Genomic DNA, 16881 nt, shown 5'->3' on the forward strand with positions numbered 1-16881 from the left:
ACTGCCGTGATGTCTATTTGAGTGTTCATTTTATGCTTTCTATTTCCTTCGATTTATTTTAAGCCTCTTTCTGGTTTCATTAAAAGTTGGTGTGTGTCCTCGAAACCAACAGCTTTGTCCCCAATTAGGCATCACACACACATACAAGCTCACAGTTCATGGCACAATTAAATTAACTGCACATCAGCTGGTTACAACATTGAGCACAAGGGGCCAGCCAGGCCTTTTGGCACACTTTAGGAAAGAATTGAACCAACAGCTTACCAACATTTCATCAAAACAATTATTTACTGTATGTCTCGTATCCCACAGGAACTGTCCTTTCTAAAAAAAATAGCTTCACTGTGTGGTTCAAGCAGATGTCATTTAGGTTTTTCATTACCTTCAGCAGCTGGGCTTTTTTTCCTCACTACAGTCACTGACGCATCACTTGTTTCGAATGGATTGGCTTTAAAAAGCAGCTGTCCGCGAGCTGTGTCATCGGTGCAGACCCAAGAAGGCAGTGGCACAGAACCGTGAACGATGATGTTCCTGAGGATGGCGAAATCTTCTTGGTCCTCGAGCACATTCCACGAACCGGGACCCTTGACGTACTCCTGTGGAGTCAGGGCCAGGAAGCGCAGCTTGGGAAGAAAGGGCCGAATGACCGCTTGCAGCTCCAGTGGGGTCTCACCCAATGACAGAGACTTTCGGCACTTCTCTTCCGCCCACTTCCGGATGGCCAGGAAGATGCAACTCTCGGGCACACCACTTATGACTTTCAGAATGGACTCTACCGTGCTGTCGAGCGAGTCGATGAACGATTCTGAATTGATCACCGAAAGGGCATCATTCTTGAGCACCTGAAGAGCTGCCTTGTCGATCCTGTCAGTGTCAGTTGTTGCCAAACAGTCCAAAAGGGGACAGACCTTGTCAGCAGACATATTTGCTTCAATGTATTTGGAGCACACTGTCACAAGTTCAGGCACGAGGTACTTGTCTGCAGCTTCTCGAATGTGGATTGCCTCTTCGAAGGAGTCAGGTTCGCAAGTGCCTGAGTAGAGGTACCTGCGCAATAACAGTGAAAGCTACCATGTTAGGATATAAAAGTCAGCAGCATGCTGTACACAAAGACAACACCCAGATTTGTACATGCTCTGCATGATACAGGGATGCAAGCGGCCAAGGAAGTTTTGCAGCAGCTCTGGAAGCAGCAAATTTGACACTTTGGGGCAGGTTTGGAGCATGAACTGTCTGTTTTGGAGCAGCTTGGTAAAAGCCAATATCAGTGAAATACAGGCATATGAAGAAAAGGTGTTCCCTATTTGACTTTACAGAACAGTATTATGTTAAGAGGAAGCTTTAGCTCGGGCCCAACTCCGACGCGGCCTATTCAAATACATGTAAAACGCAAGAACGTTTTTATGAGATAACCCCTGGACCGATTTTGATGAAATTTGTCGCATTTGAAAGAGAAAGTTAATTTCTAGTGACTGTTGGAAGCGGAATTTCGATTTAGGGCTTGAATTTTCTTAAAACGATTTTCAAATATTTGACCGTTTGAAAAAAATAGAAGCACGAAGTTTATAAATTCATAGCTCTGCATCAAGAACCGATATCGCGGTTCTGTAAACGGCATCCATTAGATCATTCAAAGCGGACAAATTCAATATGTCATTTTACATCTTACGTGAATTTTTGACGCTGGTTACAACGGTATTGCAAAAGTTGTATTTCTCTATTATTAAATTTTTTTATATTCATGTGTAACATATCAATTTTGTCCGCTATGGATGTACTTTTAGATGCAATTCACAGAATTGTATTATAATCTTTAGTGGTTGAGTTACAGAGTTGTAAACTTGATAGTTTCGTTTTTTGAAAATTTTTGATTTTCGCCAATTTTTAAGAAAAGATTGACGACCTAACTCAAAAATTCGAAACCAACAGTCACTAGATATTAAGTTTTTCTTTTAAATGCAACAAACCTCGTCAAATTTGGTGCAGTGGTTGCCGAGAAAAACGAATTCTCCTTTTACATGTATTTAGATAGGAGCACTCGAGCTAAAGCTTCCTCTTAAGGCAGATCAGTTCTGCGAAGGCCCGCAAGGCAAGAAAAATTCATGACAGGCAAAAACGTCATCCACCTGACTGCAGTATGAAGCTACAAAGGAATCTCATACAGGTTTCTCAGAAAACACCATTAAATTACATACCGAATATGCCAACTAAATGTGGCCAAGAAAAAATTAACCGAAGGCTTTCTGTGAACTCTCTATCTTGGTGAGCTTGTGTTAATGCTAGGCGAGCTTCTTTTTTCCATTGTGAACAAGCAAGTAATAATTAACTTTAATGAATTAACATTACTTGCTTATTTATTATATGGTGTCAATGCAAAAGTTGTGGAATATGTTGAGAAATGACCGAAAACAGCCTATATAGCGACCTAGGTCTTGCGTACCCTTTTTTCACTGACAGAAAAAAGAAATCCATGTGACGAGTCCCCACATCAGCAATATAAGTGGTCTCAGATGTAAACGTCAACATCAGTGCACTGTCTATATTACGAACATGTAAACTTCGGTCACAGTTTTGTAACGGTTAGGAAAGCAAACCGCCACAAGACCATGCTACTTCGCGTTGGATAAGGCCCGAAGATGCACGCCAAAAACTGCCGACATGGTGAGAAAGAAGCACGGCGGCTCGTTCGCTGTGCCCCTACTTGACGAGGTTTGTGTAAAGATTGATGCAATTTTTGGTGCGCAGAAGCATTGTCACGGCCACAGCAGGTATCTTTCTTGTTTTTATTTTTGATTTATTTCACATTTTTTTTTTCTCATTACGAAAAGTCTTAACGAATTTTAGGTTGTTTTAAATGCTGTTGGTCATTTCTCAACGTCTTCCACAACTTTTTCATTGACATTTCATAGATTACATAAATTAACAAATTTAGCTAATTGAACATATTGGTTTAGTGCACTTACTACACAATAAACGAGAAATGTTCACAGTGGCCACCATGAACAACACCCATCAACATACAATGAACGTGTTTATGTAGTGCTGTCAGGTAATTTTTAATTCTTGGCAACCTCGGTTAAGACAGTAAATACCACAGAATAAATGTGAAGTTGACGTACTGGTCATTGCATGTTTGCCAGTATTTCACCTGGCTTGCCGAGAGAAAGCTCTAAGATATCTCTAAAAACAGCAACGGGATAAAAATATTTACTGGCTTTCCGCTCTGCGTCGTCGACCAATATATTGAATGAGCCCAATTATTCGGGCCTTATTCACAGTTCTGCCACAGGCGCTATATACAGTTGAACCCGACTATATCGAACCCGTTTACATTGAATTATTTTATGCATCGAACAATTTATGGGCACGGTATAGTTACAATGAGTATATATAGCAAAAATTACGCTTACATCGAACAAAAATAGCAGCGACTCCCGATATATTGAACGACAAGCTGCAGAAATGTGCCCCCAGAAGTTGGCTTTCCCTTGCGGTGGTGGGGAAACCCGGCGGCGTGGGTCCATCCAATCGCTTTCCCTACTGTGACCACGCTGCCTTGGCCAAGCCGTCGACACCCCCCTGCAATAAATGATCCTGGCCTGCCCGCAGCGCTTGCCTAGATAACCAATCAGAGGCTCTTGTGTCCTCGTCGTGCAAAATGCCGAAAGTGTGAGTTGTCTCGCTGCTTTTCTGGTTCATTGTGTTTTCACCTTGTGGGCCTTCTCCCTCAGTGTTGCCGTGAAGAAGCAACAGAATTCGCCTTTCATCGTGAAGCTCGAAATCATAAATCGGGTCAAACGCGGTGAGAAGTCTGATGTCCCTGCAGCGTGCAAGATTCTGAGGAGCACTCTCAGCACGTTCTTGAGTAAGGGGGAGATAGGGTTAAAGCGGACAAACTCGCGACCCGGTGCCTGTGGCGCTCGATGTGTATGCATGGTCGTGTAGAAGTGGTTCATCCGAAAGTGCTTCTGACGTGCCAACTTCCGCGTGCTCGGTGATGACTAATTTCTGATGAATGCGACGAAGCCATTGCAGGTGTTGTCGAATTTTGGAGCGAGCTGTCAAAATTTACGGAAGCTGTCGACGAATCAACAGTGGACGAGTTTGTGAGTGCAGATGATAGTGTCGCGGCCACGGGAGAGCCCGAAAACGAAGACTACGTTGCCAACATTGTACCGAGCACAAGTGAAAGGGGGCGCAATTAGGAAAGCAATGACGGTCCTTTGCCCACATCCTCTGAAGTGATTGGTGCACTCACACTAGTCCGGTGGTTCTGAGCAAATGCGGAAGGTTGCGGCCTCAGCTGCTCCGACTCCTTAGAAAATGTGGAGAAGTGTGTGCGTCGCAGGCAGTGAAATTGCCCAAGCAGAAGAAAATGCAGAACTATTTCATGCGAAACTAAGCTGGTTTCATCAATAAAGTGATTTTGTAAATGGTATGTACTTTTATGACATCCAATTATTTAGCAGGCTTATATCGAATTAAGCTCCATATCGAACTGATAGGCATTTTCTTGCGAGTTCGATATAGCCAGGTTCAACTGTAAAGCTAATGTAAGATGGCAACTGATATTTCGTGCACTGAATGATGCCTTATTAAAATTTTTGTACTTGATTTGTGCAAGTCACCTCAAGAACATCACTGCCTCGAACGCTGTTTCGGAGGTTTGCAGTCTCGCCAAACATTTGATTACGATCACAATTTGGCCGCTAAGGTTGACTAAATATGAAACTTTAGATCCTTGGCTTGCGTTCTGCATTGGCAAGAGCCTGATTTTGTGCGATGTAGCGAGGCAGGAAGTTGCGTAGCCGGAGTGCATGTTTCAATGATGATTGCGATCGACAGTGGAAGTGTGCCACCAGGAAGTTTCACGAATGCAAGCAGGCCGTTTGTTGGTGTGCCAAGCTATCATCCCGGTAACCGGACATGGTGCACGTGCGAAATGAATTTAGAAAATCACACGCATGGCTTTCGCCCATTAATCGGCGCATATGTACCAAAAGGGTGCAAAACAGAGTGCTAAAAGCTCACGAGCTACATGCTGGGTAGACTATGCAACCTTATTCATTCAGCATGGGTTTCATTCCTGACTGCCCCATGAAATGAGCGCCAGTTCAAATTATCTTTAGCTGGTCCACATATATGAAAACGTGTAACATTTTTATGAAACATTCGTAATGCATTGCATAGCACAAAAGTTTTCTTTTTCTTCAGTTACTATATGCCCCCAAACACACTACACTCCAAAGATGCCGACACTGAAAAGGATAGCTTTAAGCTTGGATTGCACAGCTAAGCCTTAGCCAACGCATGCCTGTGGCTGTGTGGCTGCCACTGAACACTCACATCCTGCAAAATATGGGAACTTCATTCGAATTAGTGCTTTGGCGCAAGATGGCGCAGCACTTCCATCCTTGAGGTTATGAATATGAGGAGAAAGCAGATGGGTAAAGCACGAGAAACAGCTACTACAATGTAGGGGACAGACTTGCAGAGGCGGAGGAAATGTCAATGCTTGCATTTAGTCACTTAACCTATTTTGGGCTGCACATTATGCTGCTGGCATCTGTTCAGCCCTTATCAACCTTTTCGGGCACTGTGTACACCAAGATAGTGCATCAACAGCAAAGGCATTGATGAAATTAACAATATTTAAAATGTGTTGCATACATCTTGAAATGCTACGATTGCAAATGTGCTGCAATTTTGAATAACATGTGCAAAATGTTTTAGCAAAATGAGTGGGAAGGTAGACGATTGGGGATCTTTACTCGGTGTCCGTATCTTGTATGCAGTGGGTCCACTTTCATTGTTTTTCACAATGTCATGCTAGCCAGGCATAGTTTTTCAAGTGGCTGGATAAGTGCTTCTCAAGCTTTTCAAAACATGATATAGCTGATGTTCTCATATTTGATGTTCCTGTCACGAGCTTTCGCGTGGAGTCCACACTCTAAACTTGACAAAGCTCACTCAAATATTGATAATTTTTAATCTTTGCTGCAGCAGTACACTTTCTACGATCCTGAAGATGCAAGAAATGTGATGAAAGTAAGTTTTCAATCGACAGGATAAAACGGCATCAGAGAGGTTAATGCAGTACACACATAAAATTTTCATGTTGCATTTTTCTCTTCGACAGGTAACCGTCAACGCAACAATCATGGTTCAAAGCCTTGGTTGGAGAAGCATGCGATGGTTGTCTTTTAATGCGACCAGTTTTTAGCAAAGGATAAATGCAGCGCAACTGAGCTGACATGGCAATCAGAGCGACGTCACAGCAATTACAGGAGGCAATCATGTGATATCACAAGCCAGTCAAGAAATGAGCTAGCTCTAATGAATTCAGCTAACTAGCTCAGTATATAAAAACCACATATTCAAAACATTTCCCTTACGATAGTTATGTAGACAGATCGAGATAGATCAATTCAAGGTCCAGCAATATGTGATAAGAGCACACAACGCTACATGCCAAAACGACCAAGACCAGGGTGTCTACCAAGTTGACATTTCCAAATTCCCCAAGTTTTCCAGGTTTTCCCTGAGCACCTTTGCAAAATTCCCTGAATGAGCCAGAACTTTGTTTTATGTCAGGACAGGCTGACACCATGTTGCCCGATGATGTCACTTTCTAGTAAGCATGTTGAAAAAAAAATGATTTAATCCAGTTTGAATTGTAAGGAGTAATATCTATTAAAAAGAAAACAGAAGGAAGGTGTTAGTAAAATGCACTGCAAAACAATGGTAAAACCCATTCCAAATTGAGTCGAACATTTTCAAATACGAATGAAAAGGAGATGCATACATAAGTAAATATTTTTGAATATGAGCTATTTCTATCAATGATAGCAAGCTCATCGGTATGAGGCCTGTACTTTGTCACAACTAAGATTCTCTCTCAGCAGCTGGGAAGTCAACATCAACTGTCCTGACATACTCTCAGCCCATACACAATATCTCAGTGTTGGGTTTCACTGCTTTAAAGTGTTTATTTTGGTTTGGATGAGGGAGACCTGCATCTCGGTGTCAGCCAACACTTTGTTTTTTGAGCTCAAGCTCCTTCAAAGAGGCAGCAGCATGCTTCCTTTCCCGTTAATTCCTCATATGTCGGTCCTTTCTATTCTCATCCTCCTTCTGCCACGCGTTCACCCCATCGATCATTTGAAGCATCCTCTTGGTCAGTTGTACAGTCAACGCCTGATTTTTCGGACTCCCTAGGGGCTGCAAAAACAACCGAAAAATCGGGCAGTATGCAAAACATGAATGCATGTCTTTAACTGCCCAGCTAAGATTGCCACAGGCATGTCCGAAAAAGCTCTTAAGGCCTGCCAGTTAACTTATTAGGCAATCGGTGCTCGTACTGTGACAGGAGACGGGGGTGCATGCGTGTATAATTAAGGAATACATACTGTGTCCCATGACAATTGCTTCTTCCCACGTTTGTTATGCTTCACCACGCAACACTGCTGCACTGAGGCGAAGCTAACTTTCGAAGACTGGCATTCCACAACGTGTTGTGCACTGCGAGCTTCGAAGCCAATCGTGAGGATTACAAAGGCGGAGTCGGTGCCATTGCTGACAGCGGCGAATTCTTTCAATGAAAAACACGGCACCGCATGGCAAGAAGTTTAATAGCGAACATAGAAGCAGCTATGCCTAACATTGCCGCGGTGGTGGCTACAGCTGCCAGCGGACCTGCATACGAGTGCAGGTTCGAGGCGACGAGATAATCAAAATGGCAGCGGTGATGGCTTTGATTAATACTATTTCAGACTTGCAGTCAGGGCAATATACATTGACTATATGGTGTACATGGTGATGCCGCAAAGCCGTGCAAATTATCGAGCATGTCCGAAACATCGGACGTCTGGAAATTCGGTCGTCAACTGCTCTGGCAATACCTCGTGCTGATGACACGGCGTCAGTGACGATTCGTTGCGATTCCTCTGTTACTGGAGCCAGCATTAACACGACTTTTGTTCCCTTTCAATAAAGTTACAGCTAATTTTCCCTGATAGAAGCACAAATTCCCTCAGTTTTGCCTGAGTATTTCCAGACAATTCAAGTTCCCTGAGAATTCCCGGTTCTCCCGGTTGGTAGACACCTTGAAGACATGCATGCAGCGAGTCTTCTCAGTGCAGTATGGTGCGTGAAGACGGGAGGAATGTGTGGCACAGAGAAGTTCAATAAGCGCCCCCTTTGGCTCGTTGCGAAATTATTATTATAGGAATAAAAGGCAATACATTGAAACTCAAACACAAAAGGCTCACATGAACTGGATCTATGGGCGTTACGAATACAAGTTGATAGGAGAATAAAAGTAAGCAACACAGCAGATACCCTCACTCGGCATGGACTTTGTTGCGTCAAGGTAACGTTTGTATGGGCCTCGAGCTCCACCACTGGAAAAGCTGAAGCCACCGTCGGCGTGACATGCTATTAGGGATCACATGGACATAGCGGCCGCGTCGGCTGCTTCGGGAGCGCCGAAGCGAGCTGAAAACGAGAGTTTAAATTCCCTCGTACGCTGCGGTCCTCATTTAGTGGCGAGATTTTCCCGCTTCGAGTGTCTCCTTTACAACGTTTGAAAGCACTAGAATAGGTAGTGGCTGCCTTTGAAGGCGCGCAACATGGTAGGCTACTGCTCGGTGCCGCAGTGCCGGACATACGCAATGGAGCACGGTGGCAGCCTTATTCACACGCAGCCGCAGGAAAAGAAGCTCCGTGAAGCTTGGCTCGCGAAACATAAAACCGGCAAACAGTCATCGGCTACAACTCAGGTATGCAGCAAGCACAGACGCGAGGAATATTTCTGCTACGGCACCGGGTCTGCGATGTTTGGAAAACGCGCACTGAGACGCTCGCCCGATTCCGGTGTCCGACTAATGTCATGACGGTTTGGTCTATGAACTTGTCGATGCTATAGATACTGGCAAGTTCAGTGGAATGGAAAGGGAGCAGTAAGACGCACATTAAAAAAAAGGCATGACATATGGTCATGTTTGTACGTGTTATGAATTAATGCACTGGATTGCAAAAAAGCAGTGGGAATCGCACGCTGAGAACACCGATAAACATACAGTGCGACGCAACTCGAGAAATAATATGGAAACGTCCAAGAATTTAGAAGAAAAAAGAAAGATTGAATAGTTGCGATGGCACATCATAGTCCCCATAGGCGTCGAAGTCTCTACAATGAAATTATTTTTGAACCGCTCTGATAGCGCCCGCGCAGCAATGGCTGCTTGTATACTGTCAAATGCTCATATTCTGCGGCCCAAAGCTTATGGCACGGTGCGAAAACGCGCACACGGCGAAAGCGAAACTGCACGGACAAGCATGCAGACGTGCTGTCGGTCGCTGTGAATCTGTGCGATCGCTGCATTGAGGCTTCATTCTATTATGCTCAATTTAGTTATGCAAACACTATAAGAAGATATTTCACATAGTTAGCTCTCAGCGTTTACCTACCTTTCACGCAAAAAGACTCCGTCGCGGCGACCGCGCGCAGTGGTGTTCACTGTACGTATTCGGTAAAGAGATAAACGATTCTGTGCCTTCAGTTTGCCCAAGATTATTATTTAGACAGTAAAAAACTTCTCTCGTTTCGAAAGTACTTACAGAAATGTCCGGGAGAGCTCATGCGTGGCGTTTTCAGTGAGCGCTGACAGCAAAACCTATGAGGGGCGTGCCGCGTGATCCCTCATACTACGCCAGCGAGCCGCTTCCGATAGATGGCGACTCCATAACTCCTCGCCGCCAATAAGACTGACAATTATCCAAGAAATTTTTCCAAGTTCATTCTACAAATGTCAGGTGCATCACACGATCATGGCACATTGCCCTTGTAAGCCTGTTCCAATGTTTACACAATTACATAAAACTAGCTAACAAATCTTAACTTTGTGCTGAGAATCCATGCAAATGCTACTGTCACATTCTTGTCACGGTGAAGTACCAGACGTCCAAAACTGTGGGTCATGAATCTAACTTTATTGGGTGAACATTCAAGAAATTTTAAAACCACAGGCCTTGCAACTTATTGCTTATAAAATAAGGGACAATATGTGAACTTTTAGATTTCATTCTTTTCGACAATTTTGGTTCTCTCTGTGTGAAAAATCTGCAAAAGTAGCCACATTCATTTTCGAAGTTGCCACTTCATTAGTCTCGGTCTTAATTAGATGGTGCTGTAATCTACGACATTGTCGAAGACTGCTGTTAAAATTTGGCATTCAGATGTCTGGCTGTACAATTCTGCATTGCTTTCTGTCATATCTCTGGCATAGCCACTCAATTAAAAGAAAGACCACATCAAGTAGCTCCAACATTCTTGTCATTACACTTTTTAAGTAATGAGTCTGATGGTATGGCTAGCTGGTGTAGGTGAAGCTGAAACAATCTTGATAAACTGCTTCTGGGCGCAAGAGAACACACACAGAAAAAAGAATGCCCTCTTCCCTCCCCCTTTTCACGTTTGTGTTTTCTTGCGCTCTGAAGCAATTTACCACGACGGATTACCGAATAGCCCAGTTACAAGTTCTAAGCTAAAACCAGCATTCTCCCTAGCTTTAGCATAGCCTACATCTTTTCATAATGAAATGCATTACCAGAGCTGCCTGCAGAGGTGTTCACCAATAACAACTGCTGTAGTACCAACATCTCGGGAATGGGCGAGCCACTGGCTTAGGAAAAAGCACTAAGAAAATGCTTGGTACAGAGCTAGCCCAGACCTACTAGCAACATGTGAATGCAGATCTGAGAGCATCCCCTACACTACTATCGACCTGCCAACTTCCAAGGTTTGAAAAGTACCTCTATAGCCTAAGCCTAAAATTACAAAATTTTGTTAAGGAGCCCTCCACCAAATATGGGCACTGCAAACGAACACTGTGGCATGTAAACCATGCAGTGGCAATTACATCCGTTAAGTATGACACAACTGCATGGTGCGAGAACAGTTGAGATTTCTAACACGAGCCTGTGTGCCATTCCTCTCGAGGAAGCCCCGCTTCTTGTGAGACAGTCAGTCAAACGCACAAATGACACTGGATGAGACGCACTGCCTGCAATGTCACTGACCATGGCATGTGACTTCTGTTAATCATGTTAACATGCAATGCTGCCACTGGAAGTGTGCCGCACAACAGAAAAGGAAGAAAAAAAGGAGGCAGAGCTCACCACAAGAATATGACATGATTGCTCAGCTCTAGTTCGGATAGGGCAGGGAAGGATGCCGTTTGTGGATGCTAGTCAAGGCAATGGAGAAGAGTGTCTATATTGGCAGTTGTGCTCGCCTCCTGGGAGCATGGCGACATGGCATTTATATCTTCTCCAATAATGAACCCATTTGAAAAATTCTTGCGGTAAAACACTCCCAAGATAGTGCTTTACAACGTCCATTGTACAACCAAAATTTACAACACGGCCTGCAGAGGGGCCCTTTAAAAATAACAGAAATTACTTTAGTACTCAGTTGCAGACCGTTTATTAAACTAATTCACAGCATTTGTTCTGCAGAAACCTGCAGTCACAGCGGCCAAAAATATGATTGAAGTTATAAATGGGTTCAGGAACTGTATTTGAATTTTCAAAAATAGATTCTGCCCTAAGCTAGAAGCAAATAAAAAATTGCAAAACCATTAGCGTCATTACAAATATTGTAAAAAGCTCAAAAATCAGAGAATGTTACGTGAAAAATTGTAAAAGTTAGGAGATATGCTACTACATCTGCTGGAAACCACCACTCGACGGCTGCTGGAGACAAGCACCACCACTGGAAAGAGTGGCACTACCAGTGATGTGATGTGCGATGAGGGGTCACATTGACTGCATCAGAAGTACTGGAGCGGAACTAAAAAAACGACAATGTTTTTTTACATGTAAGCATTCTTTGGCAAGTACCTCAGCCCCATCACGTGAAAAGTTTAACGCCTTGTATCTGCACAAAACTGAGTAATTTGCCAAGACATTTCATCATTATAATAGTCCAAATATACATGATTGGTAGCTTTATTAGCAATAAAGAACAATTTAAACCCCCCCCTCCCCTCCCGAGAAAGAGAGATTACACACAGGGATACAATGGGCTCCATAGGAAATGCATGGGGAAGCTTATTCGCGCTTTCCAGAAACGCTAGCGCCACCGCGCGAATTTTCTCGGAAGCCGGGAGGGGGTGATGGATTTCTCGCTCACACAGTTTCTACAGGTGTGTTGGCGTTCTTGTGCTCTCCGTTATGGAAAAAACAGTCAACGAGCGAAGAGCAACCGCATGTGCAGTGTGCCGCAATGCACAAATTGTGCAATTTGCGGAAAAGTGAGCCTGCACCACTTTCCAAAAGATAAAAAACGGAGGAAGTTGTGGGCGATCAAGCTCCGCATCGGGAAGGAAGTAAGCAAAGAAATAGTTGCATGTAGCGATCATTTTAACAAAGATGACTTCTTTTGGGGCCACCTTGGTAAGTAATTGACTGTTACGATGCTCTCAATGATTTCATTTTATTCTTGTGGTGAGCTGATTGTGAAATTTTGCCTTAAAGGCAGGTTGAAGCCCTTACGAAAGCGGCTGAAAAGAAACGCCGTGCCTTCGCAAAAGATCCCTCTGCGCTCCCACGAAGCAAGTGTGAGGCCTAGGGTTCCCCGAAGAAAGCCCCCCACAAATTCTCAAAGTAAGTTTAAGTACGCAACCATCACCATTTATTAAATGTTCTGCCTGCACTCACGCTGTTTCGGTAAATATTCCTCGACGGTGCCTGACACTGCGTAGTGAGCATTTCAAACTAGGGAACGTATTGTGCAACTGTTCTTAGTCGTTCTGTGTGAAAATCAAACAGGCGGTCAATGCACAAGGCGTTCGCTGCTTTTTTTTTGGCTGTAGTGAAAATTGTGTACCGATCGGAGGTACTGCGCATGGGTTTGTGATTTTGTATTTGTTTTGCTTGGTCTTAAGTATCTCTTGTATTGACCTAACAATGTTGCAGGAAACAAGGGCCAACACGATGACGTATCTGAAGTGGTCATTAATGAAGATTGCGCATGCGAGCTTCCTGATAATTCGGAAGAAAGTGAATACAATGGTGAGAATTCTTTGTTCCGACCCTCGCGCCCAAGTTTTGATGATGCATAGGCGTTACCACAGGTTTAAGTTTGCCGTTTCACCCAAACAAGGCAAGTCCGGTTGTGCAACTGTAAAGGGCAATACAGTAGAACCCCGCTGTTACGTTCCTCACTGCTGCGTTTTCCCGGCTGCTACGTCGTTTTCATCTGCTCCCGGCATAGCTTCCATAGGATCCAATGTATAAGGAACCCCGCTATTACGTAATAGCTGTGAAAACGTTCCCGCATGATGCATCGCAACCCAAACCCACCTGGGCTAAAGTAGGCAACGTGCTCCAACCGCCATTTTGGCTTTCGACGAGTTTTGACCGGGCTCGGCTATGGAACTGGCTGCAAGAAGCCGCACGCCAGTTCGAGAGGCCACCACTAGGTGGCCATTTTTGAAAAATTCTCTCATTATCATCACTGTGATTACGGTCACCGCATGGTTTGTTGGACGGGTCGACTCACGGAGGAAGGAAACTCAGGAGAGGCCCTGACGTCACTCTTTGTGAAGCTATAGCTAAAGGGAAGCCGGAAGTTGGCGTTGCTCATAGCGTCGCTCCGCCTATCGGGCCAGCTCTCCTCTCTTGTTTACATTTCTCGCGAAACCACACCGCGCTGCGCGCAACCGGGCTGCTCGGATGCGCGCGCTCCGCAGCAATACCAAACAATCGTTAGCACGTTAGCATGATTACGCCAAAGAGGGCAAAATTTCCCGCGGATATTCCTTCGTCCGTTGCCATTGCTGTGGCGCGGTGACGACGAGGAGCACGAGCCGCATGATGCCAGTGAGTTGCCAAATCCTAGCTTTGGAGAAGCCGTCACGGCTCTGGACCTCCCCCGCACGTACGTCGCACCTCACAGCGACGCTGACAGCAATGCGGCCTTCCAGGCTATTGAGAAACGTGTGGTGATTTCTAGCGAGTGAAAGAAACGGCAAGCCACCATAGACTTTTTTAAAGTTCTAAGCGCACTCTGGTGGAAATAAATTGTCTATAGTTGAAGCTGCACTTTTTTCATTCATTTCCGGAGCTTTCCTCACTGTTGTGTTCTCCCGGCTGTTACATTTTTTTTCCTCAGTCCGGTGAAAAACGTATGAACGGGGTTCCACTGTATATTGAGAGTGGTATCGCCGAAAGATTTTGGGCACCTAGATAAATACATGTTCTACTCTTAAGAGACTAAGGCTTTTCTAATGTCACCTTAGGCAAGTAACCTACTGGAGTGACTCTGATGCAATAGTGTTCTGTGTGTGTGCATGTGTTTTTTTTCTATGATCTTTCTCACACTTTGTGCTTTTCTTTGTAATATTTCGGCACCCCCCTTACCCTTTCCCCTGTGCGCCAGGTTAGCAAGGTGGATGTTTACCTTCCAGGTAACCTGCCCGCCTTTCGCATCAGATTCTCTCTCTCTCTGCTCTTGAATTTTAGAGCAAAGGCAAGCCAGTGCAATGCATAGTTTTATTTTGCCGTAGGACTAAATACACTGTGTTGTAGGACACTTCACATTGTTTTATGAAAGATTTAGTTCACCATCATTGTATCGCAGACCCACCTGTGCAGGATTGGCTTCCCCCCCTTTCAAGCTCTTGCTCACAAACAACAGCAGGTAACTTTTTGCTTAAAACTGTACCAATTTCGCCCTCATTTTTTCTTGCGTTACAGAACAAGACGCTGCAAGGGCACTTGTTGAACTTCAAGAGCTGGGCCACACACTCGAGCTAAACAAATACGTTCAAGTGAACTCACTGGACTTCCCACAAAAATTTAGGATTTCGGACGTGCTTCTTTCTGATGCTCACCTAAACACTTTGACTGGCATACCTTGTCATGCACTTCTAAACAAGATTGTTTCACTCGTAGAGAAGTATGAGGCGGCGAATAGGATGGAAGCTTCTGTGAGGGACAGAGTTATTTTGGTTTTCATAGTTCTGAAACAGGCTATGTCTATTTCCTGTCTGAGTGTACTTTTTCAATGCAGCATTTCGTCCATACACAGATATTTTGTGCACACACTGCCTCTTGTTGCTGCGGTGCTGAAAGCTGCCATTGAGTGGCCTTCAAAGGAGGAAATTTTAAACAATATGCCTTTGCACTTTAAGCAGTATCCGAGAGTGCGAGGCGTTGTAGATTGCAATGAAATCCCAGTTGAAAGGTCTCGCTGTGTGAAATGTCAGCTACTGACATATTCACCAATACAAGTCGACTTACACTGTAAAATTTCTCATATGTGTAAGTCCAGCTGGCACAATAACATTCATCAGTGAAGCATTTGGTGGACGAGCCTCAGACAAAGCCATTACAGCTGAGTGTGCAATATTGGAGAAGTTCGAGTCATTCACAGATGACATTATGGTCAATAGGGGTTTTTTCATTGATGACTTGTGCAGTGCCCATGCAATTGGCGTAATTCGGCCACCTTTTGCTAAAAAGGACTGCCAGTTTGACCGCAATGATGCCCTTAGGACAGCTGACATTGCTAGGGCACGGGTTCATGTAGAACGAGCAATACGAGTTAAAATATTTAAGCTCTTCAACTCAACTCTGTCCTGGGAAATGCTGCCTTATATCAATGAGCTGTTCACAGTTGTGTGTGGGCTAACTAACTTGTGCGCACCAATATTGGCTGATGATCAATTTCAGTAAGCACACTTGCAAAGGTGACACAATTCATCATTATCATTGCAAGCCTATTTTATGTCCACTGCAGGACGAAGGTCTATCCCTGCAACCTCCAATTATCCCTGTCCTGTGCCAGCCAATTCCAACTAGTGCCTGCGAATTTCTTAATTTCATCACCCCAGCTAGACTTCTCCCGTACTCGACTGCGCTTCCTTTCTCTTCGCACTCATTCTGCAACCCTAATGGCCTACCGGTTACCTAACCTACGCATTACATGATGTGCCCAGCTACATTTTTTTCTAATAATGTCAATAAGTATATTGGGTATGTCTGTTTGCTCTCTGATCCACACCACTATCTTCCAGTCTCTTAACTATATGTCTAACATTCTTCGTTCCATCGTTCTTTGCGCGTTCCTTAACTTGTTTGCAAGCTTCTTTGTCAGTCTCCACATTTATGCCCATATGTTAGCACTGGTACAATGCGCTGATTGTACACCTCTTTTTAATGATAATGGTAAGCTTCCAGCCAGGATCTGGCATGTGCTCCAACCCATTTGTATTCTTTTGCTGCTTTTACTATAATTTCGAGATGGCTGGTGCTATTACCCTGCTTATCTTTTAGTGCATACATCTCGGTTTGACCTACGCCAAGCTTCCTTCACTGATTTCATGCTGTGTCCATCTTTTACGGCTTTTTTCAGTCGTCACGTTATCATTTCGAATATTACTTATTTTCGCCTTGTTGATCAGTTTTGAGTTTCGTAAATTCTATCTTATCTCTTGAGGTGGACACTTTCATTCTTTGTCGCTTCTTTATTAGATCCTTTGTTACTTGGGAGAGCTTGCCTACTGGTTGCCTTGGTGCCTTGCCTCCCACTTCAATTGCTGCCTCTGAAGCCATCCTCGTTACGGTTTCATTCATTACCTCTATGTCATCTTCATCCCTCTGTTCTAAGGCTGCATATTTGTTTGCAAGTACCAGCCTGAATTGGTCTGCTTTTAACCTTACTGCACCTAGATTGGCTTGTTTCTTCTTGACCAATTTTAATCTTTCCCTCTTCAAATTGAGGTGAATCTTAGCCCTCACTAACCTATCAGTGTTGATCAGACACATATTGCTATGGTTAACGGAGCACAAATTGACGAGTGTTAATGTTAC

At 44.1% G+C, this 16881-nt stretch overlaps 1 protein-coding gene across 6 annotated transcripts in view; it reads right to left on the reverse strand.

The window, feature by feature from the left end:
• Positions 1 to 265: 265 nt before the first annotated feature.
• LOC142584701 (BTB/POZ domain-containing protein 6-like) overlaps positions 266 to 16881 on the reverse strand; it is a 119661-nt gene continuing 103045 nt past the window's right edge. For all 6 annotated transcript variants that reach the window (XM_075694900.1, XM_075694899.1, XM_075694902.1 and 3 more), the window contains one exon: positions 266 to 1047. In XM_075694900.1, coding sequence (XP_075551015.1) covers positions 363 to 1047 — 685 coding nt within the window. In that variant the 3' untranslated portion in view covers positions 266 to 362. The remainder of the gene's footprint in view (positions 1048 to 16881) is intronic.

The sequence above is a fragment of the Dermacentor variabilis genome, chromosome 6, assembly GCF_050947875.1.
Source record: "Dermacentor variabilis isolate Ectoservices chromosome 6, ASM5094787v1, whole genome shotgun sequence".
Classification (NCBI taxonomy): domain Eukaryota; kingdom Metazoa; phylum Arthropoda; class Arachnida; order Ixodida; family Ixodidae; genus Dermacentor; species Dermacentor variabilis.